The 17104-nt window shown below is 39.6% G+C and overlaps 1 protein-coding gene across 1 annotated transcript; it reads left to right on the forward strand.

The window, feature by feature from the left end:
* Window positions 1–38: 38 nt before the first annotated feature.
* LOC135945445 (UPAR/Ly6 domain-containing protein crok-like) lies at window positions 39–8645 on the forward strand. Its single transcript, XM_065493141.1, has 3 exons — window positions 39–229; window positions 4242–4403; window positions 6438–8645. Exons 1-3 carry the CDS (start codon window positions 157–159, stop codon window positions 6653–6655), a joined length of 453 nt encoding a protein of 150 aa, XP_065349213.1. The 5' UTR covers window positions 39–156; the 3' UTR covers window positions 6656–8645.
* The last annotated feature ends 8459 nt before the right edge of the window (window positions 8646–17104 follow it).

Consider the following 17104-nt stretch of genomic DNA (forward strand, 5'->3'; position numbering starts at 1 on the left):
TCGGTGTCGGGGCGTGCGCACCGCGAGCAGCGCGACCTGGTGAATAGCGAGCGTCCGCAGCAGGGCTCTTTTGCTGCTGCCGGGTCGAAGGTGGCCGTTGTGCAGCCCAAAGACGAGTAGTCGGTCCCTCACTCTCAAACACACATACACACCACCATGGAGCTCACGAGAGACTCGACCTGGATGCTGCTTGTGGTCGGCGTTGTCCTCTGTTTCCTCGCACCCCAGGGTGAGTCCATCACCGCGGCCGCTGCAGCAGAAAAGTGATCTTTTATTGACCGAATCGCGTTCTAGAAAAAAATTTAAACTAGATTTCGTGCTCTTCTGCATTGATTTCGTAATGTTTGCCAGTCTTCGGCGTGGACCGTGAATAAATTAGCAGATTGATTTTGGGCCGGCACGCAAAGCGTATATTTTATAGAAAAGTGACACGGAACAGACTCGACGTGCCCCTTCGCTCCCGAAATGAGAAGTCAAACGTTTTTCTGCGTGCATGCCGAATTTTGTGGCGGGCGCGACTCACGCACCAACTATTTTCCACCCTATATTGATTTTCATGGCATGCAGTCACTATGGATACCACTTCTGAACACAATATTCGCGCAAAACCGTGGCTGCTTATTCCTTTAATGAACAGACGAGAGACATTCCAAACCTGCCAAGCTATTTTAAATTCCAAAACGCGACAGCGGAGAAATCGCATTAATTCGAAACGAGTTCGTCACGATGTGAATGAACTTTGACGTCGATTTTCTCAGCGAGCAGAGAGAGAGAGATAATTATGATGATTCACCGACTTTCCTGTCCACTTTTTGCCCCTGGGCGCCTTGGCCAGTGTAGACTTTATTGCCCCAGGCCTCTGCCGGTCCCCCTCGAGAGCGGCACTTGTCTATTATCTCTCCTGCATGAATGCGGCACAGTAGCAGCAGTACGCACATTTCTCCCTCACGTCTTGCTGCCTTGCTTGAGAAAGATAATAAAAACACAAAAATCGGTTTACAACCACTTAAGTTGGGACCGGGAACTTTTACGACGATGTAAACTATCTGCGAACCATATTAAGTCGGGCTGGAAATTTTTTAATTATAAAAATTGCCGCTGTGGATAGTCCGTGAAAAATTCTCACTTTTTCTGATGGTTTCCGAGAAAAAGCAATCGACTCGCGTCCATGTGAGTTGGAAAGCGCGTTTAGTGCGTGAGAAGCAAACGATTTCGCGACGAGCTCAAGACCGGCTTTTAATGATGATCGATCAACGTTTTGATTTGAACTAAAGCAGGTCAAACGCAGTTCTTTAGCGCAGTGCTTAAGTTTCGTATTGATTTCTATGCACACAGGCTTTTATGCACTTCAATTACAGTTCAGGGACGGCGGATAAACGCTAGTTGAATAGAAGATCGGCTTTCGTTTGTATAGGTGCGGTAACGCCGATAAGAAATGACATCGTCAGTGGCACAGGCAAAAGAGAAAGAATTAAAGTGGGGCGAACACAAAAAGACAGGATCAAGATTAATAAAAAGTAAGGAGCGTGGAATGTGTCCTTGTGTTTGCATAAGAAGTCGGCTTCCCCTGCAGCAAGGGAAGCTGCCGATTTGCATGCTCTGCCTCCGCCTAAAATCGTGCACAAAAAAGCCATTGTTGAATCATCAAAGTTGTTTGCTTACCATTCATTAGCCTGTGGCTCGAGCTCAAATATGTGGACCGCCGAGGAAATTAACTTGATTCCGTCGGACAAGCGCAGATTAATTTGTTAATTGAAATTAATCGTGGTCCATATTTAATCGATGCATGAGCGAATCGACTTGAAGGGCCGGAAAATAGTCGAATAGGTGAGGGGGTGTTTCTCTCGACTAATGGTTCGGGGCGGCAGATCGATATTCGCCCCGTGGCTGCTTTCACGACCCACTTTCCTCGTCGCTATGCGGCATGAACTCGGGCCATGTGCTTTTGGCCCAACCTTTATTCACAGACCGGCCTGCCGCAACCAAATTTGGCAAGCGAACAGCAATTTTCAAACCAGTTTAAGACTTTTCCTCGAAACTAAGTCGTCAGATGACAGTTTAGAGTTGAAATGTTACTGTTTCAGTGCAACAGACCGCTTGCCCAAGGAAGAAACCAATGTAGAGTACTGTTTGCAATTTTTTTTCGCAACTAAATTTAAATCAAGAAGCGTTTGCCAATCGAATCTGAAATCATCGCAAGAACGTTATATTTCTTTCCGCTCACCGGAAAATTCATCACTAAAATGAAGCCAAGAAAAGTGCAGCACGATAATCTAGCCGCGAAGCCACACAAGTTTATAAGTGACCACATAACACACTGTAACACACTCGCCCCCCGGTGTGACCAGAAGCGTTCGGGCTATTTCGTAAGCACGTAGTAAAAAATCAATACGCCAAAAATTAATTTCGCTGCAAACTAGTCCAAACATCTTCCACGAGAAAATAAATTTCTTTTCTTTTCGTCGATCTAGTCCTATTTGTTCGCCGCCGGCGGAAAAATGCTGGTCTAGCATGGTGCACACCCGTGACCTTTGACCTTAATCTAGAGACTCCGGCAGTGTTGCCAACAATGCGGCCAGACGCAATAAAAGTGGATGAGCCGCGACCCGTTTCCCTCATTCAGACAGAGAGAGGGTCCTGAGACCGCCCTGGGGGTGTTCGCACAGGGATTGGTCGGTGTCGCGGGTGCACCCTATGTCTGCGCTGCCGGCCGGGGGATCGATACTCGCTTTACCAGCGAGTGCACTGCACCCGCCGCCTTTTGATTTGCCTCCTCCTCCTTAGTCACGCCACGTGCTCGCCCCTTTTCTTCGGCAACCTCGATTTGCATGCATTTTTCCTACGTACCCACCTGGCTCTTCACGGAAACAATACTCTGCTTTGTCGTAACTACCCTCGTGCTGAGAGTGGCGGCGGAGGATGCCGTGATTGGCAGGGTCGACGCAAAGCTCTTTGGCGAGACTGTTGACGGGCAAATATTTGAAGCGACTCGTTTTATTTAGTGGGACTGGAAGGCAGGTTTAAAAAAAATTCAATGCAATGCGAGGATCGAGAAATTCTTTCAGCCAGACCAAAACTGACTTTATTTTAAACTGGTATGAAATTACAGTTATTTTCTTGCTATAAGCGTATAGTGTAAAAATAATCGCCATCTAATAATTTTATTCCAAACCCGATAAGGTTTATTGAATGATTTAATACGTAGTTCTCTTGCACACAAGCCAATATTTATTGGGCAGAGGAGTGAAATAAGTGGTTTCAGTATAACATTTTTCATCCAGAAATTTCAGAGTGTGCTGCTTATTACGCAGGACCTTGTGCTAAAATGCTAATAAAGACCAAATGGCTCGTAAAATGAATCAAGTCAGTTCATCAGCAAAGTGTCACGTTTCTTATTCGTACCGAACATCAAGAGTAAACGCTTGACGCTGATGTGGCGAATTACTAGCAAGGCAGACGGTCAACAATCGACTCGTGTGCAAAAAGAAGTAGTACACGCGTTCGTGTTTGCTGATGATGATGATTTGCATTCAATACCTCGCATTTCTGAAGTTTCCAACGAGAAATACACTTGAACTGCCAAAAGACTCTAGATAATTTAATAGTGCTTGGTTCGTATTTTATCACATTAAACTAGTTGGACTCTCATTAGAGCAAAAGTATAGTTTTCAGTTTTTCATGAATCAGAATGTCTTGCGTCTTGCGTGAAAAATATGGATTATTACAGAATTATAGTTTTACACGGCTTTGTCAGCCGGATCAATCAAAAGGCGGATGTACAAAAGGGAATATATTTCCCCCGAGTTTGCTTTTTACCACATCGCGCGCGAGTAGGTCAGCTTGGCCTGCGACGAAACATCACAAGACATGACGTAAAAGTTCTAGCGGTGACGTGTTCGCCTTCCCCCAAGAAAACCATACAGCGAGCCTCCCTCTTTCAGTTTGATCAATAGTTTTATTCAACAGCAAGCTATTAATAGGAAGTATTTCGTCTGCACGCATATGCACAATTTACTAAACCTGCTCAAATATATTTGGTTTAAAAGACAAATAAATTTTGGTATGATACATATGGAGTGTTTAAAACTCTTGAAAAGGAGGCCTGGCCTGTTCATGCCCTACTTTTGAAAATAAAAAACAGTATTTACTGCATTTTTAATATGAATTTGATCACTGACTTGATAAGGATGCGTTTAAAACATAAAAGTGATTTCAATTCTAATAGTATTTCTTGTTTGCAGGGGAGTGTATCAAATGCTACGAGTGTAACTCCGAATACGACCCCAGATGTGCCGACCCCTTCGATTCGTACTCAATCGGTGAAGTAGACTGTGATCTCAAGCCAAAACTGGATCATCTAAACCACCTCAACGCCACACTGTGCAGGAAAATGGCGCAAAAAGGTGAATAACCCCGTCCGCTTTTTGCCCCTGCACGCAGTACACTTATGCAATGTGTTTGTCGCCTCCATCGGGCGGGTTGCATAACAAGAACTTTTTAAAAACCTACTGTAATTGTATGAATATTATGCTCATAAATAATCTGATAATTGCGAGGAATTTTTGAACATGGGTCTAATATTTAATACCAAATTGTTTAGTTTATCGTGTTTTGCATTTATTTTAAAAAACGGAGTGATGAAAACCCAATTTTTGACAGAATTCTCATGTTAAATAATTTATATCGACAAATGCGATACACGGATCATTTTTCGGTTCTTCTCTTTTTACAATAATTATTAAAAGTGAGCCAAATATTTAACAATTCAAAGCAAGTTTTTAAGCTCAAACCATTTGAAAATAAATAGATCCTTTGATCAAAATATCACCTTTTACCATATATATACTTCTATTGAAACGTCATCTAAAACAGCAAATAAATAGAAAGATTCAAAATATTATTTTTCTTAGTTTATATTGATACAGTGACAGCAGATTAGTCGTTAATTATTATTATTAACTTAAAAAGAAATTGACCTGAATCTCTTTATTACGAGTTTTTTTCATACCACCAATCTAAATTGGATACAACTGTGCATATTAAATAAATTATTTTATTGAATTCATTTAAACACAGGCCTTTTCTAAATTCAGTGCGTGGCTCATTTTGACGAAGGCGTTCCTTTTATTTCAGTCTGCTCAGTCACTGAATTTTATGTCCTCTGCATAAAAATAGACACTCTCTTCTTTAACATGTCACGTGATGGTACAGTTTCCTCTTGTGTCACATCACTGTGTCAAATTTGGCACACATAATCCAGTAAACCAGTATAAATATGAGTTTTAATTTTACTTGCGAAATCTACTCTAAAACATAGAAAATCTATTCGATTTTTAAATTAGAGTAGGTATTTAAGTACAGGATCGATCACGTTAAAAGTGAAGCAGGTTGATTTTTGTAGTTATTATTTTGGTACTAAAGCGTATTTTAAGCTTTTTATGGTTTGCAAAAACTTCAAATTGGCCCCATATTTAACGTTAACTGCATAATAACTTTTAGTTTAGTTTTAATATTTAGGAGAATATTTTTGTTTGCGAAAATAATTTTAGCTTGTAAGAACACAGTTAAATTTTATATTCAGCTAAATTTATGTTTAATTTAACAATAATTCCCTTAATATACTTGTACAGTTCATCAATAACCAATAAGCCATTGGCTCGCATTTTTTTAGCGCATGCTTTGCTTACACTTGCAATGTGAGAATCCTAGCAATGTTTGGGGTGCTGGCTAATTTGTGTGTACATTTGTTTCTCTTGCATTGAAATGACCAGTCCATTCGGGTTTAGGAGGATTGCGAAAGCTTTCCGACATGATACTTGCTGGTTTGCACCTCTCAAGCATGCGTAAATTAATTTCATGGGACGAATATCTAGGGTTTCAATAGAAGGGGGCAGTAGCACGAGCAAGTCCTTTTCTGGACTGGGCTTCCTATATCAGGGGTCACCCATCTCGTAAGAGGCAAACCAATGACAAAACCTTTGTAATAAATCTGATCATAAAAAATAGCAACAAAATTAGGAACATATTATGCCTTTTTTGGAATTAAAATTTAGAATATTTTGGGAATTAGGGATGGCGAAATAATGAAGAACGAAAAGTTCTTTGAAGAATTTTGCTCGTGCAGTATTTTACAGTTGAAATACGATCGGGCACTAATCATATACCAGAACTGAAATTGCTTTACAATAATAAAAGTAACATATTTGTTAGACTCACCTCAATTTTAATCTGGATCTGCAATATTAAACGACACGCGTCAGCATCGTGTTGCTTATACGGGCAAAAACCAAATTCTTATTCTTAAACTCATCTTTCAATAACAAATATTGTTGGCTCTCAACAAAAGGGAAGGACCGCACTCCTGAACCGTTTCAGATAGTTACTTGGCGTAATTTTATCACCTTGTAGCAAGATGCTTATTTCAATTTATTTTGCAGTGAACGGGAAGCACCGGACGGTGCGTTCGTGCGGCTACCTGCCGGCCGAGGACAACAAGTTGGGCTGCATTTTGCGATCGGGCACGTACGAGGTACACGTGCAGTACTGCGCCTGCCAGGGCGACCTGTGCAACGAGGGGGCGCGTGCCGCCCCCGCCGCCCCCCTGGCGGTGGTGGCGGCCGCCGCCGCCGGCCTCGCTGCCCGCCGCCTGTTATAACGGCCACGACGCTTCCACCGCCTTCAACCGACCCTCGAGAGCATCGCATAGTCAGGATCAAAAGTAAAAGAAAAAAAGAGACGAAGCCGGCGCCACGATTTGGTAGAGATAAAAATCTGGAGTTTCCCCTGGGGCAGCGCGCAGCCTGGAATTTGCCTTAGGTTTAATGCACATTGCTGACCTTCTGATTTTCCAACAGAATAATTACTTATTATATTAAATTATGCAACGGATTTGAAAAAATCGGCCTTAGGTTCTGGAATCGATACGTATTGTGTAGAATGTTTGCGGAGCGAGGCTATCAAACTGCAAATTAGCGCGCACCTGACGTAGCTTAACGATAATAAAATTAGACTATGTCATCGCGACGTAGCTAATACGAAAAGGACGAAGAAATGTTGTTAACTGAAACTCTCACCCTCTCACACTCAAACACACACACACACTCTCGATTATAACGATAGGAGAAAATCACTTTATGGAGAATAAAATGCGCCTAACAAACACGTGGAACGAGACGAGATATTAACTAATTAATAAAACGCAATAGCTGTGATTTGCATTCAAAAAGATAATATCGCTTATTAAATACTTACCGACGATGGGAAACGTTATCAACTGCACTCGTACTTGTTAAACAACTCAAAAAGAATTAAAAGATGTAGTCACAGACACAGACACACAAACACTCACAATCACACCAAAAACGCTGAAAATTTCGCGCTGTGGCTTCAAAGGATCTAGTTAAGTGAGAATAAAATGCTGCTTGAATGCTGAGCTGTTTGGAAAAATTGTTTTGTGCAACTGAAGTTCCGTTGCTGAGATACATACTAGTTGTGTTATTATATAGCCTATCGTTTTGCAAATCTGAGCCAGTTTTTGTGTGTTAAATCAGCTAGAATTGTTTCAAGACGAAGAAGAAAAATAACGAGAGGAAAAGTGTTTATTGATTCATTGTTGACGCTTTTGCATTGTTAATTATTATCACAAGAAAACACTTGCTGAAAATAATACGATACTGTAATTTACAGTTGCTAGTTTCGAGTTGGGATATATCCCGAAAAATAAGGTAGAGAGGCACACATAAAATGTTTTTACGTAGCAAGACAACGGCGGGATTTTTTTCGAGCCGCCGTTTCTCGGTTAGTTTTTGTTGGTGCAAACTGAAACGAGCGCAACGAAAACCAGTCCACGGTTGAAAACCAAACCACCCTCAAAAGAGAGATTAACCACGTGCACTACCGATGTACCACCGACAGACAGACATTACTCTCACGTTCCGCTTATGCAGTCGGAGCGTGCCGGGAAAACTGTGTAAATAAAAGCTATTCCAGTCCGAGGTGAATTGAGAAATTGCATTTTGGCTGCTCAATCTTGACTCAACTCTCGTGTTTATTTATTTTCTTCTCATCTACGATTAGTAACTTAACTGTAAGGACCTTTCTGTGTTTGCAACGATCGTGACTCTTTAAGGCTCGGCCTGAACACCCAAATCTCTGCCGTCGCCGGCGGGATTTGCGGATACGAATTGGATACGCTGAAATTGACCGCAAGGAATGCAATGAACATGAAAATATATTTTTTGAAAATGTTGACCAAGCCTTAAAGAAGTCGAGAGGTAGGCCGACCCGCGTCACTCACACACATACTCGGTAGTTTTCACTCTCGACCCTTGACCTGATAGGAACTGTGCCCACTCAGCAATATTCGCGTGATTCTCGAGTCGATCTCTCGCCACTGCCTGCGTTTTTACGTTCCTGCATCATCTTTGACGTGCATTTTAGTTGATAATCTCTTTTCAGGAGAAGGCTTCGAATTTCCCTCACCATTAGTTGTTAGCCTTGTTTTGCCGGTTTGTTGAAAAACCGGCGGCAATACTTGTTTCTCGGAAGAGTCTTATGATATTTGATTATATTGTTCTAGTCTGCTACATACGGTGTAAATAAAAACGTGAGAATAAGTTTTAGATATTAAAGGTTGTGAAAATATATTGAACTTGTTTCACTTTCTCAAACCATTCTTAAACGTACAACACGCAACTTAAAACTTGATAAATTCCATAAATTCCTCCAAAAAGAGAGAGAGGTTTTGTTTGCCATGCATTTATCTGACCTAAATAATGTGATTTGACATAAAAAAATAATAAAAGACCAAATCATTTAAACACTATTTTTAAAATGTCCAACACTGTTTCAAAACTCACCGCAATGGCACATTTTTTACCAACCTTGATTTAAAGATTTCATCAAAGCTCTCTTACACGAAAAAAATCGAGCAAGTTTAATGCAAAAACTGATAAAATGTTTAGCATAGCATCCATGAATTAAATATAAGTTCTCTAGAAGAATTCCACTTACTACAGCATGCAATGAAAACTAGTAATAGTCCACCCGCCCTAAACAACTACTCGGCGGCGCAGTATCTCTTATTGCAAGGCGAAGTAATAATCTGTTGAGTTAGAAAATTGGCTTCGAATTTGAAAGCACTGCATTTTTCGTATTTTTCAAAGCTGCTGCTATATTAAGCTAGCGAGTTACATACGAAAAGCAATATCGATCTCATCCGACTTCAGATTTTCCCGCAGGAGTAGTTACCGCCAAGAGTTGGGCATTAAACTCGAACCAATCACGTCTCAACTACAAGCATGGAACGTGGACGAGTTTTTCCCGGCTGCCGCGTGAAGTCGCTAGCTCTTCGTCAGAGAGAGGTTACACGCTAAAACCGTTGAGCTGGTAGGAAACCTTTTATCATATCCCGCAAACATTTTTTTGGAACACCTCATTTGGCAAATTTTAAATTAAATGATTTTGAAATTATCCCTCGATGATGAAGGCATTTCTGATGATGGAGAGATAAACGGTCTTTATTCTATTCTTATGAGGGGGTCATAAAACGTTGTACCTGCGAGGACCCCTCATTACTAGGGCGCCAGTCAGAGCCGAAATCGTCGAGAACAATAAAAATATCGGCTTTTAATTGAAAATTTAATTTTTTAAATAAATTTTAAGATAAATATTTTCGGTCTATTGACAAGTGCACGCTTGTGATATCTATGGATCCTAGAGTAAATTAAATTGGACTATTTCAATATACAAATAAATCAATTTTTCTTTTATGCTTGCTAAAATATCGCTTTTCAACGTATGAGCTAGCTTTCAATGAGCACAAATTTGCTTAAAAGTTTTGGCACCTGAAAATTCAGAGTTAAATTTTGAAACATAATATTCAATATAAGTGGGCATTCTTCAAATTTAGAACCTTCGTAACTTTTGTCAACAGAAAAAGACAAATATATAAATTTTTCTATATGAATCGTTTTTCCAGTTAATATTAGGTTTTGTAAGCCATTTTCTTATTATTACTATAAAAGGGGTGTTGCCATGGTGAGTTAATGTGGTTGATGTTAAGTATAGTGGGATATGTTAAGAATCGTGAGTGCACTCACGATTCTTTCCTTTTATCATAATTTGATCTGGAAGAGATCAGATCACCGATGAAGAAGAACCTACTTTCAGTTAGTTGCTAGACTGTTTTATTCTAATTCATTAGGTGTTTTGAAAAATTAAAAAAACCTTCAAGTTCGTGTACAATTAATATTTTTTGCTGCTTTTACGAGTATGAAGACTGACGGAAAAACTAATATCTTTGCTGAAGCCATAGATCCATATGAAATTTAATTGAACTTGTATAGCCGTATCGAGCTCTCGTTTAATTAAGGGAATTTGAGTGAAGTCGATATTGACATGCAAAAAATATCAATTTAACTGGCTTTTCACGGAACTCAAGCAAAACGAACGAAAATTTTACGTTGAACGTTGGGCAAACACTTAATGAGCAGGGGGAATTTTTCCCTTTCCAGGAATTCTGTTTCTGCGCTGTCAACACTGTGTCGTTGGTGTACATAATGCCAACGTAAGTTTCCCCACTTTTCAGAGTTTCTCGTGTACTGCGCTAATTGCCTCTGCATCAAACGATCCGCGTGCAAAGGGGTATATATATTTTCACTTGCTGCGAATGTGAGCGGCTCGAGGGCAGAAACTGCAAAATGTGCAGACATTCGCAGCGTGCTCATTTCTGTATCGCTCTCTTCTCTTGAATAGATGCTGTCAGATGAAAAATTAATGCTTTGGATATGTTTTTTGCATACTATGAAATGGAATCTACGCAATGCTGTAAAACGGATTTGAAAAATACAGTATAGCATAAATATCCTCACAGAGCAAAAAATACTCACCGCTGCGAGACCTACATATACGATTCTTCAGTAGATTGCTGACAAAAGCGTATTTAATTCAATTTCATAATATAGGATTTCAAATCATTTTAAATAATGTGTATTTATCATGAGAATCAATTATAATAAATTTTCTTGTGGCGAAATTGAGAAATTATGTTGATAAAAATGAAAAAAATAGTACTCATTCTCTTACGGCTAATAAAATCTTGCTACTTCTGATTTTTAACATAACTTTTATATATTTATCTATTTTTAGAAAAATATTTGATCCTCTATACATCTATCATGTTTGTTTCGTTTTTTTGGCATGAAATTGTCTGCCATACTTAAAAAAATGGAAGTAAAAGCTCTTCTACTCTGCGCTGAATCGACTAGGGATTTGTTTGTCATCTTCTCAATGCATCCACCCATCCTTGCCCAATTCTGCGCGGTGTAAAGCAATTATTAAGTTATTTTTTCTTTCATAGAATTTCCTGAGTCTTAGTGTGGATTTCTTTCTTTCACTTTTTCAAATTGGTGCGTAGATTACATCACATTAAATTGAAATAAATGTTACTGCATTGGTTAACTTCGTTAAATTTATAAATGATATTTTAATTCTTGGATGAAAACACACAGAATTGGTGCTTGTGAAAAACGTTATTTTTTGTGTTACCGTTTGAACTCTGTATTTATCGCCTCTACAAATATTGTATTGCAACAGTAGCTTTTTATGCCCCTCACAGTTTTATAGTTGTGCCGCGTCGTGTGTACAGACACTATCAACTATATCTTCGCCCTGCCCGTGTAATACATTTAGGTATTGCGAGCACTAACATAGCACCAATCGATTGTGCCCACTGTTGACCGGCGAGTTTTTTTCCTGCCAGGACACCGTGTTGTCCGATAGGAAGTGTAAAAAGCTCTGTCTGTGTTTGAAATTTCTCCTATACTAAACGTTGGTTGTTTTTTAAGCTTGCACATGCGTACGAAAAAAGAACTCGCGTCACCACCAATATTGTTGACAATGGGTGGACTGATCTGATCACACATGAGAGGAAACAATTTCGATTTAGATGAAGCTCAAATAATACTGTGAGGCATTATTTGTTTTATGTATTTACAGTTGCGAATAAAAATGCAAAAAGCTGATTCAATATCAACTTTAAGACTGGAATTTACGAGACAAATTAATCGTGGAATTGAGTGAAATCTAACCAATATGTGTTCAAAATCATATTAAAATTTAATCTGCTTTTGATACTCTTTACAGCCATCTGCTGCATGGTAGTTAAGTTTTTTTTAATTATACCTCTTTTCGATTCTCAACAATTTTTAAGATGAGTATAGCAAAGCGAAACGTAGCAATCTAATTAAACACTTGTATTTTGTCATGGTGAATCTTCGTTAGTGGTCTAAGTTTTTGGATTTAACAAAAATAAACATTAAAAAATATATTCCAACCCCTTCCCTCTCTCATTTCACAGTCCAGCTGTCGTCCAGCAGAAATTAAATTACAACAAAATGCCGCAGTGGACGGAACTAATGAACATTATCATTAAAAATAAATGATGAATTGAGCAAAGCCGCCGCACAAACAAAGCTGCACACATAAATCTTGCGGTAGCAAACAGCTCGTTAAGAGGAGCGGCTTCAAATTGAAATGTCTGCCTTTTACCACCACGAAGACTCGCTTCTGCCCGATGTTTTGTATGTATAAGCACCGCCGCCACATAATATGCGCGTATATAAAAAAAGGCAAAGGGCGCGCCTACTTTTCCTCATCAAAATTTCGTTAGGGCCTCTAATTGTGTGGCAAGGGCGATTTTGATCTGCTCGGCAGCACTCACGTCAGCAATCGCGGCCGATTTCGTGCAGCTTTCTCCCTCTGAGCTTTTCACCCTCGGCTATATGGTCTGTCATTACACGGCGCGAATCATGCAATGCCAATAATTTCGCTCTCGTGATTTGCACCGCGCTCGAGACGAGCAAAGTGCCCAATCTCTCGGACCTTTTTCTCTGTTTTGGGCGTTCACTCGGTATCGATTTCCAGCGTACGTGTCTGTATTTTTTGTTGCCACTCGGCTAAAATTGTCCGAAAAGGCTCTCTCTCTCTCTGCGCTCGGCGGATGCAGCAGCTCCCACTTGAATTGAAAATGAATCGGAAAAATAAGGAGCCAAATGATAAGTGAAAATCAATTGCTGACCTTTATTTAAGCACACACGAGAAAGCTTCCAGAAGGACGGCCTTTCAGCAATCATTTTCAGATCAGAGATAGACTGAGGCCTATTTCTAGATTTCGATTTTATTGGTTGATTTTTTAAAATATATTTTTAAGATCAGTGAGGCTTCCAAACCATGAATAAGTTTCAGGCTTTTTGCAGGGTTCGACTTAAGGTATTTGATTTTTGCTCATAAATCTTTGCTTGCGAGATACGGGCTTCTGATATTCCTTAATTTTTTTTGGCCAGAAAAATTGAAAATAAATTATAATTTTTAAAGACACAAAGAAAGCAAATATTTTCTCCTTAGAAGGAAAATTCAACTTTAAATTGAAGAATGTATTGTTTTCAACCTTTTTCTAAAATCATAGAGCTATTAAGTCTCTAAAAATGGACATTATTTTGCACCCCTCGGTTTTAAATTATCTTAGAGGTTCAGAAATTACAAAATTAAAATATTTTCGGCAGAATAAACCATACACAAAATAAACTCAAAATTATAAATAGATTTCGGCTCGGCCATTTCGACATAATTGATGAAAACTAGATATCTCAAGCCAAAAACTAGAGCGAAAGAAATTTAACTTAATAACTTCAAAAGATTCAATTAGAGAAACTTGTTAGGAGGGAAAACTTAATTTATACAAACATGTAAAATTAAGCTGCTTCTTCAGTTGATTTTCTGTCGTGAAATAAAATGTTTTAGTGCGTGAAAGACGACCGAATTAATAAAAGGTAAGCGCGGATTTGTATGCAAACGAGCGGCAGAGTCCAGCTATGAAGATAAATTTTTCCCTCGGCACGGTGAACAGCGAAGCAGCGCGCGCCTCGTGATGAAGTGCGGAGACAGAGCGCTCAATTTGCACACAAGAGAAAATTACAGCCGCCACCGCTGCTGCTGCTCATGGCGCGGGTGACACTGCTTTGGATTATTCTTCGTCGGAAAAGAGCAGAAAATTTCACAGGCACGTTCCGCGCGAGTGGAAAAACGGAAGAAACAACTGCTGAGCGTCCACTCAAAAAACGGGGACACTTCTAAGAAGGGAAAATTTGCATAACAAGCAGACGTCTTCCTTTTCCATTTGCGCTACCTTGGAACAACATTATACAATGCGTGTTTTTGGGGCTGCTCCTTAAATTGTAATTTTGTTGGTAATCTAGGGCCTATTGTCAGTTGAATTACAAAATGAAGAACTTAGTTGCATTTCCCTTCCATTTCTTCAGACTTTGGATAGAGAAAAACGTAAATTTAGGCTTATTGGCTTCAAGTAATAAAATTACTAATTATTTATCGGTAATCTTATTCAAACTAATAATTTTATTAAAAAATTGTCAGTGACGCGGGGCAGGGGCCGCCGCATGGGTGCAATCGGCCCTGCCGGCGCGCCTTCTCTCTATCACGAGGTCGGAGCCTGTTCTTCTAGCCATGGTCGACTTTAAAAGGTGCAGGGTGGACAAGAAGGGAAAAGGCCCGGTTACTATACCATACCAGTTTATTGCTGATGGCGGCGACATTACAGCGTGGCTGCCCAGAGGGACGAGCGGGGGAGCGAGAGAGTTACCCTCTTGCTCGCGTGCCGTCAGGAGAGCGAATGTGTGGGTGCGAGCAGGTCGTGTGCTCGCGAGAGGGAGGCTCTGACGTAGCCTTTATTGATACCTGAGTTTCTCCCTCCACTCTCCCCTGTGGGCGCCCAAAGTTCACGTCAATACATATCGGTGCGCAACAATTATTAATGCGATCGTAATATCGTCAGGTAAAACCCTGACAAAAATATATACGAATTTAGGTTTTAATACAAACCACATGAATGATTTAAAAATGGAAGAATTGAAAAAATATTTTTACTTGAGAATAAAATTATTACTTGAGGTTGGTTGTATTCCTGACAGGAAAACAAATAACAAGATTTCATCGCCTCATTGATTTCAGTTTGCCGAAACTGGTGGAGTCGATTAAAAAACTGCTGAAATCGTATTAATAATTTTCTTGTCAATAATTTGTTTTTTTAAAGTAAATCTTTGATAATAAAAATATCTCAGTTGCGTTTGGATATTCTGATGATTGTAGACTTCAGCCATAAATTAAATCAAATTTGCTCCTCCTTTCCGCAGTTTGAGATGATTTTAACTGAGGTTAAAATAACTTTAAACTGCTTTGATGAACAAAACAGAAATCTAAAATCTAAAACATTTTGAAGAAATCTTCCAGCCGCATTCCAATGCATATCAATTTATGCCCCTTCATATTTTTAACTTTATGTGGCAAACTTAAAACTAATGTTTGCTGCTAAACAAAGTACAAAACAATACCTCAAAGGTTCAGAGAGCGTAGCTCGATGTTTAAATCAATGACAAACTTGCAAAACTAAATGATATAGAGGCCGGCAGCTAGCAAGTTAGCAAATAAATCAGTAAAATTTCTTCGTACTGTCTCCTGGCAGCGCGCACATTTCTATCGAGACGAGCGGGTTGCATAGCCGGAGCGACCGCAGGCGTTCGCCACCGCATAGTCATGATATAATGAAATAAACTTGACCATGCAGCCCGAGGGCGCTTACAGATTGAAAGTTTGGCTACTTAGCCTCGTGCATACTTGTCAAGTGGGTTGCCCAATTACTCAGGCGGGCGTGGAGTAGCGACGCCAGTTGAAAACTATCCACAGGGGAATGGAGCGAGCTTACCGCCTGCTTTGTACTGGAGCATCGTCTTCTTTGTTTCTTTGCCCTGACAGCTCATTGTCTTGGGAAATTTGATCTCCGCCGCAGCTCTAGTGTTGTTGTACAAGACTTGCGCCATCATTCTGGAATTTCGCGGGTGATTAATTAATTTCCTGTTTTCGCCTTTGATATGATCACAAATTAGATTAGCTTTCAAAGTAACTACTTAACGAAGATTGTTTACTACAACATAGTGTTAAAAAATAAAAACGAAAACTTGCGAATAAAATAAAATTATAAATATTATATGTTGTATACCGAAAATATTAATAAATCTATCAATCAAATCAATATAAGCTGGTTTATTTTGAAGGTATATGTCTATTCTTTGCAATTTTCAATTCCATATTTATGTCATGGCTCTTTAGGGATTTCCTTTGATTATTGGTAATAACAAGGCTTTCTAAAATTCAGGCAAAAGCTTTTAAAATACCCAAACCTTGTGACAGCTGATTTTTATCAATATTTTCACTGGTTTTTCTAACGTATTTTTGGATTTAAAAAATAATAAGTAAGGAAAAATTTGTCCATTTTTCCGATCGATTTTACAGTGCGTCATCAATCCTCACTAAGTAGTTGTCACGTGAAATTAATTTTCTGTTGTTTTCATCGGCTGGTGGTGCGGCTTTAGGGTGCTTCATCTTTAAGGCGGTGGATGGGCAGCCGCACTTTTCCATTTATTGTGTTTTTCATCTCGCTTATCGCCGTTGCTTCTCTCGTTCGGGCGGCTTTTGCTGCGTGGGGAAAACGGGCGTGTGTCTGTGAGTGCTCGGTCTCATTTTTCACGTCGGCTGCATTTCCACCAATCCATTCATCTGTTTTCTAATGCGCGCGTCAAAGCGTTACGCTGGCCGGCCGCGCCAGCAGCTGCGCCACGTCCTAAAAGAGAGCTAGAAGCCCAAAAAAGGATAACGAGCAAAAAGAAGTAATTGACACTAGCTAGGCTGGGAAGACTTTGAGCTCGTGCTCTTAGAGGGAAAAATGGAAGACAGAATGAAAATTCCCTGTCAAGAAGAGTCCTTTCATACCTTATATAGCTGTGACGAATGAAAACATTCCGATTGTATTTTTTTAATCTTAAAAATTGAGTATAACTAAGAAATGACATTGACCAAAAGTTTTAAGGTAAAATACCGCTGACAAAGCCTGCAGGGCTGAAACAGCTGCTGTACAGTATTTGGAGCGTAGATTAATTTTTCGTCACCTATCATTCCAATTAGATGACAGAGAAAACGTTTTATGGAAGCTTACTACAAATATTATTATTTTTCCTGAAGGTGATTATATTGCCTG

Source organism: Cloeon dipterum, chromosome X, assembly GCF_949628265.1.
Source record: "Cloeon dipterum chromosome X, ieCloDipt1.1, whole genome shotgun sequence".
NCBI classification, from domain to species: Eukaryota; Metazoa; Arthropoda; class Insecta; order Ephemeroptera; family Baetidae; genus Cloeon; species Cloeon dipterum.